The sequence below is a fragment of the Dermochelys coriacea genome, chromosome 18 (assembly GCF_009764565.3).
Source record: "Dermochelys coriacea isolate rDerCor1 chromosome 18, rDerCor1.pri.v4, whole genome shotgun sequence".
NCBI lineage: Eukaryota > Metazoa > Chordata > Testudines > Dermochelyidae > Dermochelys > Dermochelys coriacea.
In genome coordinates, this window is record NC_050085.1 from 1,619,845 (window position 1) to 1,636,421 (window position 16,577).

Here is a 16,577-nt window from a genome sequence, read left to right on the forward strand (position 1 = left end):
CCGGAGCCTACATCCCCCTACACCTCAACCCTCTGCCCCAGCCTTGAGCCTCCACTCCCAGCTGGAACCCTCATCCCCCCTCCCCTGCCGCATCCCTCTGCCCCACCCCACAGCCCGCACCCCCAGCTGGAGCCCTCAGTCCCCGCACCCAACCCTCTGCCCCAGCCCTGAGCCCCATCCCACACTCCAAACCCTCGGCCCCACCCCACCACATACATTTTGTTATGTGCACCAATGTGGAGGTCATGTGTCACACCTCACCTCCATAGTGGCGCACATAACAAAAGTCATTCTGCACATAGGTGGGAAAAATTAGAGGGTACCTTGACTGTGACCCAGCCCGCTTGCTAAGTGACGCTCTTGGCATCCATTAATTGGCCATGGCCCAATCTGCCCAAGGCCAGGCAGGTGCAGGACAGGGCCCTGTTTCCTTGGAGTGACCTTGCACCAGGGCACAGGATATTCCAACACCTGCTCCTGGAGCTGCTAGGCACCTCCCTTCCCTGCAGCCTCTGATAAAGGGGAGTATTAAAGGGCCCTGTATCCCTTGGGGATCCTCTGACCAAGATGCTGAGGCTGCTGATCCCCATTCTGCTTGCGGCTGGTGGTAAGAAACGGGCTAAAGCGAAGGCTCTCTCCTCTGCCTCGGCGCCCCTGCACAGAGCACATGCTTAAGGAAGAAGACCTGTCATGCCACCTGCAGCCCCAGGGCACACAGAACTCTCCTTGCTCCTCCTGTGCCTACCCCCTGGTCACCCTCAACCTTGCAGAGGTTGTGCAAGGTGCTGTCAGGGGATCGGGCCCTGGTGCCTGCCTCATTTGTAAATGTGGAGACAGGTTGGCTCAGGAGGGGATGAAACCCTGAGCAGGCCTACATGGGGCAAGGTAACCATCCCATGGAGAGCCTGGGCCAGGGGATTGCCCCATCCACCTCAGGACTGGGGAGTGACTGGGGACTAGGGTGACCCGGTGTCCTGATTTTATAGGGACAGTCCTGATTTTTGGGTCTTTTTCTTATATAGACTCCTATAACCCCCCACCTCCTGTCCCGATTTTTCACATTTGCTGTCTGGTCACTCTACTGGGGACGTCCAGGGTTGGGTTGAAGAGGGTGAGCCGGCATGACCACATGTCTCACTTCCCCATTGTCCAGCCTCCTCTGCTCAGCAGAAGGGTCTGGTGCTTTTGCCATCTGTGTAATGCACAGTGCTCTCTCCCTCTAGCCCATGGGTGTGGGACACCTGTCTACTCCCCCGACACAAGGGTGGTGAATGGAGAAGATGCTGTGGCTTACAGTTGGCCCTGGCAGGTGAGTGAAATCCACCCCGTTGGACGCGGCGAGAGCTAATCAGCGATGAGGCTTGATGCGATCGCACCGTCTGCACTAGCACGTGGTATTAGGGTTCAGAGCAAACTTTTTTTTTCCCCACTGAAAAATCCAGATTTGGGTTGGCCGAAACCTTACCCATGTTTGCATTGATTTCGATGCATTTGATTGGTCAGAAAAATATTGAAAAATTTTTTTGGAGCCCTCCCCAATATTTCTTTTTGAAGCTCGATGTTTCGATTTCTCAATTCAAAGTGAATCTTTCAAAAGTACTTCCAGTTTATTAAAAAAATTAAAACATTTTCAAACACTCAAAAGCAAAATGAAATATTTTGTTTGACCCATCACGGGTACATGGGCCTACCCCGACACGGCTGCATCATTATCTATTTCTTCTTCAAATGTTTAGGTTTCCTGAAAATCTGGAAAAAAAATTCACTTTCGGTCAATAAGAAATTCCCCCCACCCCAAAATTTTGGAACAGCCACTGACTAAAAAACTCCATTATTCATCCTGCTGTAATCTCCCCAGGCCTAGGGGTTGGGGGTTTAGACCTGCAGCATTGCTCTGACCACACCAAGCTCTTGTGGTGATGGACAGGTGAAGCAAAGGGGGTGGGGTGGGATATTGAATCAGTGCCCAGTTATGGAGCAAAAGAGAGCTGAAGGGACCGGAAACTCCATCTTCTTCATCCCTTCTCCTCACAGCTGTACTGAAGAAGCAAAACTCACCATTGGTTAATGCCCTGCCCTGCAGTCCTTAGGCAACCCCCCACTGACCTTATGGTCTGGGAGAACAAGTCCCACATGTGATGTGCATGAACTTCTAGCTGCTGTTTTATCTGGATCCCAGCTTGTGCCTATTGTGGGTCCCCCCCGTGTGCGTTCCACACCCCATACTGACAGACTGGGCAGCGCAAGGCCAGGATTAGCACAAGCTTCAGGATATACTTACGGGGCTGGTTTCAGACATAGCTGAGCCCCACCCTCTGAAAATCAGGGCCTGTCAAGCATCAGACTTGGGGCTCCAGCTCACAGCAGCCTGGGGAGGGCACGGCGGATTCCTTGCCTTTGCCTTTCTTGGCAGGATTTCTTCTCTCCGTGAAGAGTCAATTGCAGCTCTGTGTCTGTGCCCATGTTCTGCACTGATGGGCAGAGGGAGAAGCAGAAAAGCCCTAAAATTCACTGGAAAGGGGCAGCAGCACTTTGGCAGAGTCTTCCCCAAAGAGCCCCCTGAAGCCCCTCTGTATTCACTTGACACAAGCAGGGCTCTGCTAGGGGTGGGCATGAGGGAGTGCTAGGTGGGAGCCAGAGACCAGCTGCTCCCCTCAACTCCCAGGGAATTTCTGAGTGACAATGCGTGTGGGTCAGCCCCTCAGTGCCTGCTGCCCTCTGGTGCTGGTGCCCTCAGCCCTGGCAGACTGTGTACGATGGTAACTCACACAGCAGCCTCTGCCGCATGTAACCACAGCCCCCAGAGAGCACCCTGGCACCACACCTGGGCCAGGCCAGAGCTGCTACCAGAGCCATGCAAGCACTCCGATGGGCCATGGTCGTTGGCTGTTTCAATGGGTGGGTTCCATGGGACGTTACCCAAAAGCTCCCACTGTTCAGAGCCTCCCCACAGTGGAGCCGGAGAGCCCTGGAGCTCCAGAGCACGTCCCCCACTGCCCTGTCTTGTCTCCTGGCAGATCTCCCTGCAGTACAAATGGAACGGTGCTTTCCACCACACCTGCGGGGGAACCCTCATCGCTCCCACATGGGTCATGACGGCTGCGCACTGCATCTCGTAAGCCTCCTCCTCTTCCGATTGCTTAGAATTTAGGTTTCAGAGTAGCAGCTGTGTTAATCTGTATCTGCAAAAAGAAAAGGAGGACTTGTGGCACCTTAGAGACTAACAAATTTATTTGAGCATAAGCTTTCGTGAGCTACAGCATCCGATGAAGTGAGCTGTAGTTCATGAAAGCTTATGCTCAAATAAATTTGTTGGTCTCTAAGGTGCCACAAGTCCTCCTTTTTTTTAGAATTTAGTGCGGCCGATGCACCGTGGGGTCTTGGGGCAGGAGCCACAGGGCCCTGGTCTGCCATGGCTAGTGAGCTGCTCCTTGCCATGAGACCTCCCAGCAGACATGCTCCATTCCAGGTAATGGGCCCTCCCAGCAACTGCAGCCAGTTCCAGCGCCTGACCCTGGGTGGCAGTGGAGACCCCCAAGATGGAGAGAACTGAGTGATATGGAGCCCTGTAATTGACATGCTCTGCAGCCTGGGTCATGTCCCTCCATCTCTGCCATGGGGTGGACAATCCAACTGCCCACCCAGTGTCAGTGTGGTGGCAGCGATGCAATTCAGAGCAGGATGTGGCCCATCAAGGGCTGCATAAGCACTAAGCATTAGTGCTCTGGTTACCAGCACTGGGAGAAGATCACCCAGAAACACCCCGCAGGGAGCATGCTCCTACTGCGCCCCCCCTGTGACTCCACTGCACTCTGCCCTGAGCTCTCCGGCCTGGCTGCAGAAGGTGCAGCACAGAGTCTGCTTCTCTCAGCAGAGGCCGGAGCTGCTTACTGCGAGCACAGGGCTATTAGCTAGCACTGCTCACCACTGGGACCCGTGCAGAGGCTGGGCCTGTGGCAGAGTGCTGTCCCCGAGCACTCCCTCATGGCACGGCAAGCCCCTGCAGGCATGGTCCCCTCACAGGCAGAGTTTAGGCAGGCGTTGTCTCCAATCCCCCACAACCCTCAGGCAGGCAGCCTGAGTGTGCAATGCAATGAGTTCTGCAGAGGAGACAGGAGACTGCTGCCAGCTTGCGCCCCTGAGGCAGGGAGTCAGAATTTTGTTTCTAAACAGAGTGATTAACGGATGATTAAGATAAGAAAGGGCTGTTAGGAGGTTCCCTAAAGTTAAATGATCTGTTCCAAGCTTGGTGAACTGCAAAAAGTGAGTAGCCTAAATAATAGAAAGTAAGTGAAGATTTTTCTACAATTATTTCAATTGTTCTATTCAAGAGGTGGTAACGAGTTACTACTATCTTTCTTTGAGAAGAGAACTGATATTTTAGACAAAGGAAATACAGTAGTTCTAATCTACCTGGATGTCAGGAAGGCATTTGATACAGTTCCACATGAGAAATTATTAGTTAAACTGGGAAGATGGGGATTAATAAGAGAACTGAAAGGTGGATAAGGAACTGGTTGAAGGGGAGACTGCAACAGGTAATACTGAAAGGTGAACTGTCAGACTGGAGGGAGGTTACTAGTAGAGTTCCTCAGCGATCAGTCTTGGGACCAATCTGATTAAACATTTTTTATTAATGACCTTGGCACAACAAGTGGGAGTGTGCTAATAAAATTTGAAGATGACACAAAGCAGGGAGGTATAGCCAATACAGAGGAGGACCGGAATACCATACAAGAAGATCTTGATGACCTTGTAAACTGGAGTAATAGACCCAGTGTTTCATGTTCTCTGTGTATATAAAATGTCGCCATTGTATTTTCTACTGCATGTATCTGCAAAAAGAAAAGGAGGATTTGTGGCACCTTAGAGACTAACAAATTTATTTGAGCATAAGCTTTCGTGAGCTACCGCATCCGATGAAGTGAGCTGTAGCTCACGAAAGATTATGCTCAAATAAATTTGTTACTCTAAGGTGCCACAAGTCCTCCTTTTCTTTTTGAGAAATGGGATGATATTTAATAGTGCAAAGTGCAAGGTCATGCATTTAGGGCCTAACAACAAGAATTTTTGCTATATGCTAGGGACTTATCAGTTGGAAGTGACAGAGGAGGAGAAAGAGCTGCACATATTGGATGATTATGAGCAGTCAATGTGATGTGACCATGAAAAATCTAACACAGTCTTGGGGTGCATCAGACGAGGTATTTCCAGTAGAGAGAGGAAAGTGTTAGTACCGTTATACAAGGCACTGGTGAGACCTCATCTGGAGTATTGTGTGCAGTTCTGGTCTCCCATGTTTAAGAAAGATGAGTTCAAACTGGAACAGGTGCAGAGAAGGGCTACTAGGATGATCTGAAGAATGGAAAACCTACCTTAGGAGAGGCGCATCAAGGAGCTTGACTTGTTTAGCCCAACCAATAGAAGGCTGAGGGAAGCTATGATTGCTCCCTATAAATACATCAGAGGGATAAATACCAGGGAGGGAGAGGAGTTATTTAAGTTAAGCACCAATGTGGACCCCCAGAACAAATGGATATAAACTGACCATCAAGAAGTTTAGGCTTGAAATTAGACAGAGATCTCTAACCATCAGAGGAGTGAAGTTCTGGAACAGCCTTTCAAGGGGAGCAGTGGGGGAAAAAAACTTAACTGGCTTCAAGACTGAACTTGATAAATTTATGAAGGGGATGCTATGACAGGACTGCCTACAATGGTGTGTGGCCCATCGGCGACTACCTGTAGCAAAAATCCCCAATTGCTGGAGATGGGACACTAGATGGGGAGGGCTCTGAGTTACTACAGAGAATTCTTTCCCAGGTATTTGCCTGGTGGGTTTGCCCACATGCTCAAGATCTAACTGATCACCATACTTGGGGTCGGGAAAGAATTTTTCCCTGGGCCAGATTGGCAGAGACCCTGGGGGATTTTCTTCTTCTGCAGCATGGATCATGGGGGTTTAAACTGGTGTAAATGGTGAACTATCTGTAACTTGAAGTCTTTAAACCATGATTTGAGGAGTTCAGTAACTCAGCCAGAGCTTAGGGGTCTTTTACAGGAGTGGGTGGGTGAGGTTCTATGACCTGCGAGGTGCAGGAGATCAGACTAGATGATCATGCTGGCCCCTTCTAACTTCAGTAGGCATATCTGAGTAAGAATATACATTATCATTTTAAACTTAACCAGTGTCCTTTAAGTGACTTCCCACAAGGTGTTAGAGCATGTTAGTATTAGAGCTGAGTTGGTCTAATATTTATTTAATTTTCTTTCTTGATATAGGAATTAGGTACCGTGTTCCTATCAGATAATTTCTAAGTTATTATCTGCAAAAACGCTAGAGTTTTCAGCTGTCTAAGTACCCCCCAGAATCACAGTTAAAGTTGTGCACCCCCCGCTCCCCATCTGAAATGATGCCTCTGTGGGCAGGCATGGAATTTTTCCCTCCCATGTATGGCCCCATTGGCCTGACTGGAGCCACCCACCCCAAATATAGAAGTCAAACTACACTTATGTCAGCCCCCGTTCTGGGTTCCCCGCCCACTCAGAGTCTTTCAGAGACATTCCCCTTCTCCTGGGATGATTCATTTAATTCATCTGCTTAGTGAGGCTCTGGTCCTGTTAAAAGGCTCCCAGCCCCTCCCTCCAAGAGCACCTCCTTCAGCTGAGCTCTGGAACCCGCTTAACAGGTCCAAATGCTCATTAACCAGTTAGCTGCTGAGCACCTAATTACTACGGAGGAAGGGGGCTCAAGATAGGTTCAGTCTCTTTAAAGAAGCCCATCATGGGTAGAGTGGCCCTGACTCTCCTTAGAGGGGCCAGTCCTGCCACGACAGTGTCCCTGTGCTGTGTGTCCCCGCATGAGGGGCTGTCTGGACCCCGAGTCCCCCAAGGCCAGGCCGTGCCAGCTGGGGTGTGTGCTGCTGCTGATGATATGGGCTAGAGGCCGACACAGGGACTAGGGTGATGTCTCCTGCGTGATGTGCGGGACTCAAACCCCTCTGAGCCCGAGGGGGCACTGCAGGCTTCCCCCCACCCCATGCTGCCCCTGCTGCGATCACCGGGCTGTCTCCTCACAGGCTTTCTGGGGTTTCCTTCCAGTACATCCCGTACCTACAAGGTGGTGCTGGGGGAGTATGACAGAAGCGTAGCAGAGGGCACGGAGCAGCACATCCCAGTGAATCCTGAAGACATCTTCGTCCACCCTCACTGGAACTCCATCTGCGTGGCCTGCGGGTAAGGCAGTGCAGGCATGTGCCAGGCTGCAGCTTCCCTCCCTTCTGAGCTGCCTGGGGGCGGCAGAGCTCCCGGGGGGGCAGCGGCAGACACGGAACAGTCTGTTTATAAGAATGGCTGGGGCGGGAAAGACACACACAGAGTGTTCCCATGTAAGGACCCTGGGCCTGTCGCCGGTGCCGTGGGCAGCACCCTTCTGGCTGGTGGCTGCTGAGGGGCTGCAAAAGCCAGCAGGGGAATAGTGTGGCTTTATCTGCCATGCTGGCTCCCAGGCCACGGGTTCCCCTCATAGCAGAGCAGGCCCAAGGCAGGCCTGTGACCCGACAGGGCTGGGGTCTACGTCCTGATCAGCACACGCTGCCCTTCCTTTGGGAAGGGACCGGTGAGCAGGGCTGTGGGCTCCCCCGAGCTCTCTTTGCCAATCTCTGTGCCAGGCACATATTGTCCCCCTTGTGGTGCAAGGGGCAGGTTTTTAGCCCTGGGCAGGGATGTCTTCAATCCATGGAGCAGGAGAACAGCCCCCTCCCTCCCCTGTGGGGACACTGCAAGCGCAGTCTCCAGGTCTCTCTGGTCAGGCTGCCCATAAGGGGGGTCTGTCATGCTGTGGACACCTATCCCACAGAGAACTGGACTGAGCCCCGAGCCAATAACCCAGCTGCTGCCCTGTGACATCCGTGGCTTCTCGCTCGGCCTGCTGGCAGATGCCTCCATTGCCAGACCCCTGAGCCATCTGCCCCTCCAGTGAGCTTTGACTCATTCTCTTGCAGCAACGACATTGCCCTGCTCAAGCTGTCCCGGAGTGCCGAGCTCAGCGACACAGTGCAGCTGGGCTGCCTCCCGCCCGCAGGCGAGGTCCTGCCCAACAACTATCCCTGCTACATCACTGGCTGGGGGCGACTCTACAGTATGTGCCCGGGCTGCTTTGCCCCGGGGAGCTCTCTCGTGGGAAATCGCAAGGGCAGCCACACTGGGGAGGGATGCAATTAGTTAATTGTTCCTAGGTTTCAGAGTAGCAGCCGTGTTAGTCTGTATTCGCAAAAAGAAAAGGAGTACTTGTGGCACCTTAGAGACTAACAAATTTATTAGAGCATAAGCTTTCGTGAGCTACAGCTCACTTCATCGGATGCATTTGGTGGAAAAAACAGAGGAGAGATTTATATACACACACACAGAGAACATGAAACAATGGGTTTATCATACACACTGTAAGGAGAGTGATCACTTAAGATGAGCCATCACCAACAGCAGGGGGGGGGGGAAGGAGGAAAACCTTTCATGGTGACAAGCAGGTAGGCTAATTCCAGCAGTTAACAAGAATATCAGAGGAACAGTGGGGGGTGGGGTGGGGGGGAGAAATAACATGGGGAAATAGTTTTACTTTGTGTAATGACTCATCCATTCCCAGTCTCTATTCAAGCCTAAGTTAATTGTATCCAGTTTGCAAATTAATTCCAATTCAGCAGTCTCTCGTTGGAGTCTGTTTTTGAAGCTTTTTTGTTGAAGTATAGCCACTCTTAGGTCTGTGATCGAGTGACCAGAGAGATTGAAGTGTTCTCCAACTGGTTTTTGAATGTTATAATTCTTGACATCTGATTTGTGTCCATTCATTCTTTTACGTAGAGACTGTCCAGTTTGGCCAATGTACATGGCAGAGGGGCATTGCTGGCACATGATGGCATATATCACATTGGTAGATGCGCAGGTGAACGAGCCTCTGATAGTGTGGCTGATGTGATTAGGCCCTATGATGGTATCCCCTGAATAGATATGTGGACAGAGTTGGCACTATTTCACATTTGGTGACAATGTATACCTTCAAATCAGCGGCACTGCGATGGGTACCCGCATGGCCCCACAGTATGCCAACATTTTTATGGCTGACTTAGAACAACGCTTCCTCAGTTCTCGTCCCCTAATGCCCCTACTCTACTTGCGCTACATTGATGACATCTTCATCATCTGGACCCATGGAAAAGAAGCTCTTGAGGAATTCCACCATGATTTCAACAATTTCCATCCCACCATCAACCTCAGCCTGGACCAGTCCACACAAGAGATCCACTTCCTGGACACTACGGTGCTAATAAGCGATGGTCACATAAACACCACCCTATATCGGAAACCTACTGACCGCTATTCCTACCTACATGCCTCTAGCTTTCATCCAGATCATACCACACGATCCATTGTCTACAGTCAAGCGCTACGATATAACCGCATTTGCTCCAACCCCTCAGACAGAGCCAAACACCTACAAGATCTCTATCATGCATTCCTACAACTACAATACCCACCTGCTGAAGTGAAGAAACAGATTGACAGAGCCAGAAGAGTACCCAGAAGTCACCTACTACAGGACAGGCCCAACAAAGAAAACAACAGAACGCCACTAGCCATCACCTTCAGCCCCCAACTAAAACCTCTCCAACGCATCATCAAGGATCTACAACCTATCCTGAAGGACGACCCATCACTCTCACAGATCTTGGGAGGCAGACCAGTCCTTGCTTACAGACAGCCCCCCAATCTGAAGCAAATACTCACCAGCAACCTCACACCACACAACAGAACCACTAACCCAGGAACCTATCCTTGCAACAAAGCCCGTTGCCAACTCTGTCCACATATCTATTCAGGGGATACCATCATAGGGCCTAATCACATCAGCCACACTATCAGAGGCTCGTTCACCTGCGCATCTACCAATGTGATATATGCCATCATGTGCCAGCAATGCCCCTCTGCCATGTACATTGGCCAAACTGGACAGTCTCTACGTAAAAGAATGAATGGACACAAATCAGACGTCAAGAATTATAACATTCAAAAACCAGTTGGAGAACACTTCAATCTCTCTGGTCACTCGATCACAGACCTAAGAGTGGCTATACTTCAACAAAAAAGCTTCAAAAACAGACTCCAACGAGAGACTGCTGAATTGGAATTAATTTGCAAACTGGATACAATTAACTTAGGCTTGAATAGAGACTGGGAATGGATGAGTCATTACACAAAGTAAAACTATTTCCCCATGGTATTTCTCCCTCCCAGCCCCCCCCCCCCACTGTTCCTCTGATATTCTTGTTAACTGCTGGAATTAGCCTACCTGCTTGTCACCATGAAAGGTTTTCCTCCTTTCCCCCCCTGCTGTTGGTGATGGCTTATCTTAAGTGATCACTCTCCTTACAGTGTGTATGATAAACCCATTGTTTCATGTTCTCTGTGTGTGTGTATATAAATCTCTCCTCTGTTTTTTCCACCAAATGCATCCGATGAAGTGAGCTGTAGCTCACGAAAGCTTATGCTCTAATACATTTGTTAGTCTCTAAGGTGCCACAAGTACTCCTTTTCTTTTTAATTGTTCCTCTGGCTGGTTTTCTTTCTCGCTAGCACTGCGTGGCAGCAGAGCTCCAGCCCCGGAGACTGGAGGCCAGTCTTCACAAATGAAGTGCAGCATGGGCAGCTCAGGGTTTCTTCTCCATGCATTGCCCCTTGCCCATGTGCCTCGATCCTGGCCTAGGGGGGCCTCCTCAAGGGGCACCAAGGAAGCTGCTGAGGCTGCCAATTTGTGTCACCAGAACTAGTTATTCTGGGACATGGTCACCTTTCTCCTAAGAGCTGGATGGGCACCCGCCCCTCTAGCAAACAGCCATCAGACAGCAGTGAGCATTGACTGGTACCCATGTGGGAGGGTGTCAAGCTGGGGAGGAAGGGGTGACAGGTTCCCTAGTTCATCACCAGCTCCTCCAACCAGCCCAGGCTCTCTCTGGTTCTGTGGGAATGTCAGGAGCAGCAGGAGCCAAACATCACCCAGGGCCTTCTCCTGCAAGGTGCTGAGTGCTCCCAGCTCGCACTGACTTCCATTTGGAGCTGAAGGTGATCAACATCTCCCAGGAGTGCTCAGCGCTGCATGGGATAGAGCCCCGAATGAGTCAGGAGAGGTGGGACTCGAACCCAGTACTTGGGCTTGGTGTCACTGGGTAAGGATGCATCTTCCATTTGCAGCTGGCGGATCCCTCCCTGACAAGCTGCAGCAGGCTCTGCTCCCGGTGGTGGACTATGAGCACTGCACCCAGCCTGACTGGTGGGGCAGCATCGCTATCAGAAAGAGCATGGTCTGCGCTGGCGGGGACATCAGCTCAGGCTGCAATGTGAGTACAGGGCTAGAAAGAGAGTGGCGGACAATACTGGTGCAGTGCTGGCTAGTGTGCAAGCAAGTGTGCGCATGTGATCTGTCTGACCAAATTACCGCATCCGATGCACACACCCACTGGTCCAACATACAGTGGTGACGCAGCTGTTACCAAGGGGTCACATGCTTTGTCACTGTTGTCGGCAGCACTCACTGCACCCACCAAAGTACAGGAAGGTTGCAGGAGGCAGAAACCCATCTCCACGTAGCTGTGCATTCTGCATCCAGCTTTGAAAGGCTGGCTCCCTTTGGCAGGCAGGTGCCCAGCTTGCTGCCCTTCCCCACAGGCAAAGCCCATTAGAATAGCTGAGCAAGGAACTTTCAGGGAATGATTTATCCACGTTTCTCTGCTCATCAGTTGCAGGGTTGGGAAGTTCTGAACTGTGAGTGTGATTCATAGTAATTCACCATTTCTCCCGGTAATCAGCTGGTGCCTGCAGTTTGGGCTGTAGCCATCACATCCGGACACACAATGAGCAGTTGGCACTGCCAGCACAGCACAGATTGACTGTAAAACTGACAGTGTTTGGTTTCTTGGTTAATTACATGTCAACCAGTCAGGGAGGAGAAGCCAGAGCAGTGAGGCTGTAACACCAATGCTGTGTGACTTGTTAATGGTACAAATGTCAGGCTGGAAATTTGCTTTGGGTGAATAGGAGCATCTGAGTGAAAAGGTCCCTATTCACCCTCCCCCAGGCATATGTAACACTCCTGCTCAAAAAGAAAAGGAGGACTTGTGGCACCTTAGAGACTAACAAATTTATCTGAGCATAAGCTTTCGTGAGCTACAGCTCACTTCATCGGATGCATGCAGCGGATGAAGTGAGCTGTAGCTCACGAAAGCTTATGCTCTAATAAATGTGTTAGTCTCTAAGGTGCCACAAGTCCTCCTTTTCTTTTTGCAGATATAGACTAACACGGCTGCTACTCTGAGTCCTGCTCAGACATTTCTGCACAGCTGATGCAGAAGCCTTGTCTTTGTTCGCCTAATCCCAGGATTGACAGCAGCAGTGCAGAGATGGGCTGAGAGGTCAGACTCAGCTGCACTGGAATATTTTTCCTAATCTCAGCCTGACCATTTCACAGCCAGTGTTGGGTGAGAGAATTCAAGGCACTGGTTAAGCCTCCCTGCAGGGACAGCCTTAGAGATGGCCCCAGTGACGTGCTGGACTTCGCCCCCAGAGCCTGGTGCCCAGCTGTAGCCTCCATACTCTAGCCCAGCAGGCAGCGTGTGAGGGATCGGGGATCTGACACCCTCCCTCACGGGGGCTGGCTCTCTTTCAGGGTGACTCTGGTGGCCCCCTTAATTGCCGGGCCTCTGCTGGGAGATGGCAGGTGCATGGCATCGCCAGCTTTGTCTCTTCCCTTGGCTGCAATGCCTTAAAGAAACCCACCGTCTTCACCCGCGTCTCTGCATTTGATGACTGGATTGCAGAGGTGAGACCCACAGCCATGTTATTGCGCGGGCAGCGGGAGGGAGGTCTGCTGCTGGGGAGGGTCAGGGAGAAATCAAATGGCTAGGCAGGGGGTTCTGGGAGGTCACACACAGTAAATGGACAGGACAGGACAGGACAGGAGGCCCCAGACAGACAACGTTTGGGGCTGTCTCCATGAACAGAATTTGCGCAGGCCTCTTGAGAGTGGTATCCTCCTGGGGCTCTGAGCTGAGATCAGTGCCACGGGCCCTATCCAGAGATCACAGCCAGCTGCCCCACACACAGTGCTGAGCAAGCAGGGCCCCTCGGAGCGTGCGATGTCATCTTTGATCCCCCTTGTGCCTCACCTCTTCCGGCAGCTGGGAACTCAGACGCTGCTCATGTCACTGCAGAGCAAAATAAGGAACAGCTGAGTCTGGCCTGCAAAGGGGTTTCTGTAAGATCTGGAGCCTGGAAGAGCTGGTCTCAGCACAGCAGATATTGGAGGCAAACTAGCTCGAATGTGCTTCTCCACTGACACACGTGATGACCCTGGAGTCTGCTGGGAGCCGGCATTTTGGGCACATGGCCCAGAGCCGTAAGCAGGATGCTCAGTGGCCTGCAGCACCACCCGGCTCCAGGGATGGTTTGAGACAGAACATCTGGCTTGGCTGTGAGCTCGGTCCTGCAGCGAGCAGGGGCTCAAGGCAGGCAGAGGGAGGTGTTTGGCCTAGTAGCTGAGCATGCACCTGCAAGCTGGAATTGTGGCGCTGTAATCCCAGCTCTGCTGCCCTGTGCTCTGGTTGAGTCACTCCTGTTAACCCCCTGGGCCGGATTTGGATCTCACTGCTCCCAGTGCCAATTGGCGGAGTTCCTCTGGAATCCGGGAACAGGCTCCCCTCTTAGTTACAGCAGTGTGCCTCTGCCACAGTGACTCTGGATTTACACCCGTGTAACTCAGGGCACAGACTGGCCCAGATGAACTCTACAAGTGTCAAACCGGCATCACTGGAGCAGGCCTGGGCCTTTGAGGCCTCTGTTTCCCTAGCAGATGATTTGGGGGCAACCATTTTCCCCTGCCTTGTTGGAGTGCACCGAGAAAGGCAGATGGTGTCAGGCAAGGGCCTGGACCTGGGTAACCTCAGGCATGTGGTGGGGACTGTGAGCCACGCCCACGTGCTGTGGCAATGGACACCCCCACCCCAAAGGACGGGTCCTTGCCAGTGGGTCGTAGGAAGGGTCTGGGCCCCCCGCGCTCTCACTTCCTCTGGGCGGCAGCGGCAGCACCATGGACGAAGCGCCTCTCGGGCACCTGCCGGATGGGGAGAGGCTGCTGCCTGGGTGGTCACTTCCCTCTCTGGCCACTTCTCCCGTGTGGCTGCCGTGCAGGGGACGTGAGAGCAGGGTCTGGACAGCAGTCACAGCATGGAGGAAGGACCAGAGCCAGCGAATGGACAGTCAGCAGCTGGGTAGTGATTTGTGGCCTGGCTGCAGGGGATCAGCAGGATCTGCAGGACTGGGAGAGTGAGAGCTGGGGAGAGAAAGGGGAGCAGGAGGCTGGAGGGCTGAGAAAGGGAAGGGAGGGGAGGGGAGAACAGGGGCTGGAGCACTGGGCAGGGGAGGGGGAGCAGGGACAATGGTGACAAAAAGACAGAATGTAGTTGATGGGTTGTCTTAGTAAAAAGTTTGGAAGTTGCTGGCCTAGAGGTGGAGTCTGATGAGCCTGCTCCAGCCTTGGCTAAGGGAAGCAGCTTTTTTAGCTCAGGCACTAGAGGTTGCTGGGTTAGTTACAATCCCAAGGTCCCAGGTTCGAGCCACCCAGGGGCATCACATTACACATGCAAAGGGCTTCAGAAGCCCCGAGGATATGATTTCTGCTGCAGTTTATTGTGTCCTGCCCTGATATACTTTGGTTTGCTTTTCTTTCAGACTATCGCTAATAATGCATGATAAGATGAAAGAGCCACATCTTGGAGAAACTTTCCTGGGCAGATAATAAAACAATTGTAGAAATCCTGTCGTGGGCGTGTTTCTTGGGGGGCAGGGGGTTCCCTTTGTTGGGGCTAATGCGGCACCAATAACCCCAGGGCTCTTTGCAGTTGGGCAGCATGGTAGAGGGAAGATTGTGTAAAATCTTCTACTATTCCACTATTACTCCTTTTCTTTTTGCGAATACAGACTAACACGGCTGCTACTCTGAAACCTGTGTAAAATGTGGAATTCTTTCTTCTGGGATTTCATTCTATGCTCTGGCATTCCTGTAGCTTTGAAACTGTTTTTTGAAACCCTTCACATATACCTAGTGGGTCCAATTCTGCTCTGCATTGCATGCTGGATTGTCATTGACGCCCCCCAGGCTGGGCAGGTGTAGAACACAACTACCAGTGTGACTGAGCAGAGGAGTCCAGCTTGGGTGTGTTTCATACCCACACTGAACTTATGTAAGTGCCACACAGGTCAGAATTTTCCAAAGAACTCAGCAGGATGGGGGCCTGGTGGATGCTGAGCTCTTATTAAAATCTAGCCTTCTATGAGAGACAAGCGAAAATCAGGCCCTACCCTACTATGTATCCCACTCTCAAAAGCATAGTCTAGAGTGTGAGGCCAGACGCATGCGGAGGTGTTGAATACAAGAGGGACAGCTGAGCTGCTGCAGAAGAGCCCCGGTCTCTTACTCAGAACCTGATTTTATTTTATCAGCATCTAATATTATTGGTCTCAGTCTCTAGAGCAGACCTGCACAACATACGGCCCCCAGGTCGCACGTGGCGCATGTGGGCTCACTGTGGGGGTGAGAAGGCAAGCCGGGGGGAGTGGGGAGATGATGAGCCAAATGGGTGGGCAGTGGGGGGGGGGGGTGAGTAGGTGAGCTGGGGGTGGTGGGAGGGGATGATGAGCCAAATGGGTGGGCAAGGGCAGCAAAGCTTTATACTTGCGGGGGAGGGAAGAGAAGGTGAGTGGCAAGTTAGTGGCTAGAGGGGGGATATCCCTTTTCAGTATTTTAATTTTTGGTACTGCTTCGATTGACTGCTGTATGCATTAATATAGTGACCCCCTGGTCTTTGAATGAGGCTTTATACTTGGGAGCAGGGGCGAGGAGGTGAGATGCAAGTTGGTGGCTGGATGGGGATAAGTCTTCCAGATTCAAAATCTGGGACTGTGTCTATTGGTCCTTTGTGCTCCTTTTCTCTGGGCTGGGGGTTGTCCTAATACTGCAAAGAGGGTGTTCCCCAAGGAAGATGCTTTCTGGCTGTCAGTATGTCTGTTCTTCTCTAGTCAGCCCACTTGACAAGTTTGATCGACTTGGTCTGACTCTCATCCCCTCTCCAAGGGTTGCAGCTGTCTAGAGGTGCCTGCCTTCCTCATTAATACCTCATGCCTCCCACAGGGCCATTGGTTACAAAGTGGAGGGAAAGATCTTATTCTACTTCTAGTAAAAAGACAATTTTTCTTTTATCTTAATTATACTACCAAGTTTCAATACAAAGTCATATAAAAAGTTATACAAAAACAGATTTATATACAGAGATTTATTTACAACTGCATTGATTGACTGCTGTGTGCAATAATATATAGTGACCCCTGGGGGGTGAAGAGGGGTGTGATGGTGGGGCTAAGTAAGGAGCAGGTGTGCCCTATTTTTCTGCTGTGATCAGATCACCCTATGCATGCTGTTTCTTCCCCCTCCCCCCCCAGACTTCCACACACCATCAGTGCCTTGCTCGTAGACCATGAGA

General features: G+C 51.5%; 1 protein-coding gene across 1 annotated transcript; it reads left to right on the plus strand.

Moving 5' to 3' along the window:
* The first annotated feature begins 875 nt into the window (after positions 1–875).
* Positions 876–14,856, plus strand: CELA3B (chymotrypsin like elastase 3B). The gene is made up of 8 exons (XM_043500195.1): positions 876–885; positions 1,224–1,309; positions 3,018–3,115; positions 7,099–7,233; positions 8,001–8,137; positions 11,239–11,384; positions 12,710–12,862; positions 14,770–14,856. Exons 1-8 carry the CDS (start codon positions 876–878, stop codon positions 14,788–14,790), a joined length of 786 nt encoding a protein of 261 aa, XP_043356130.1. The 3' UTR covers positions 14,791–14,856.
* The last annotated feature ends 1,721 nt before the right edge of the window (positions 14,857–16,577 follow it).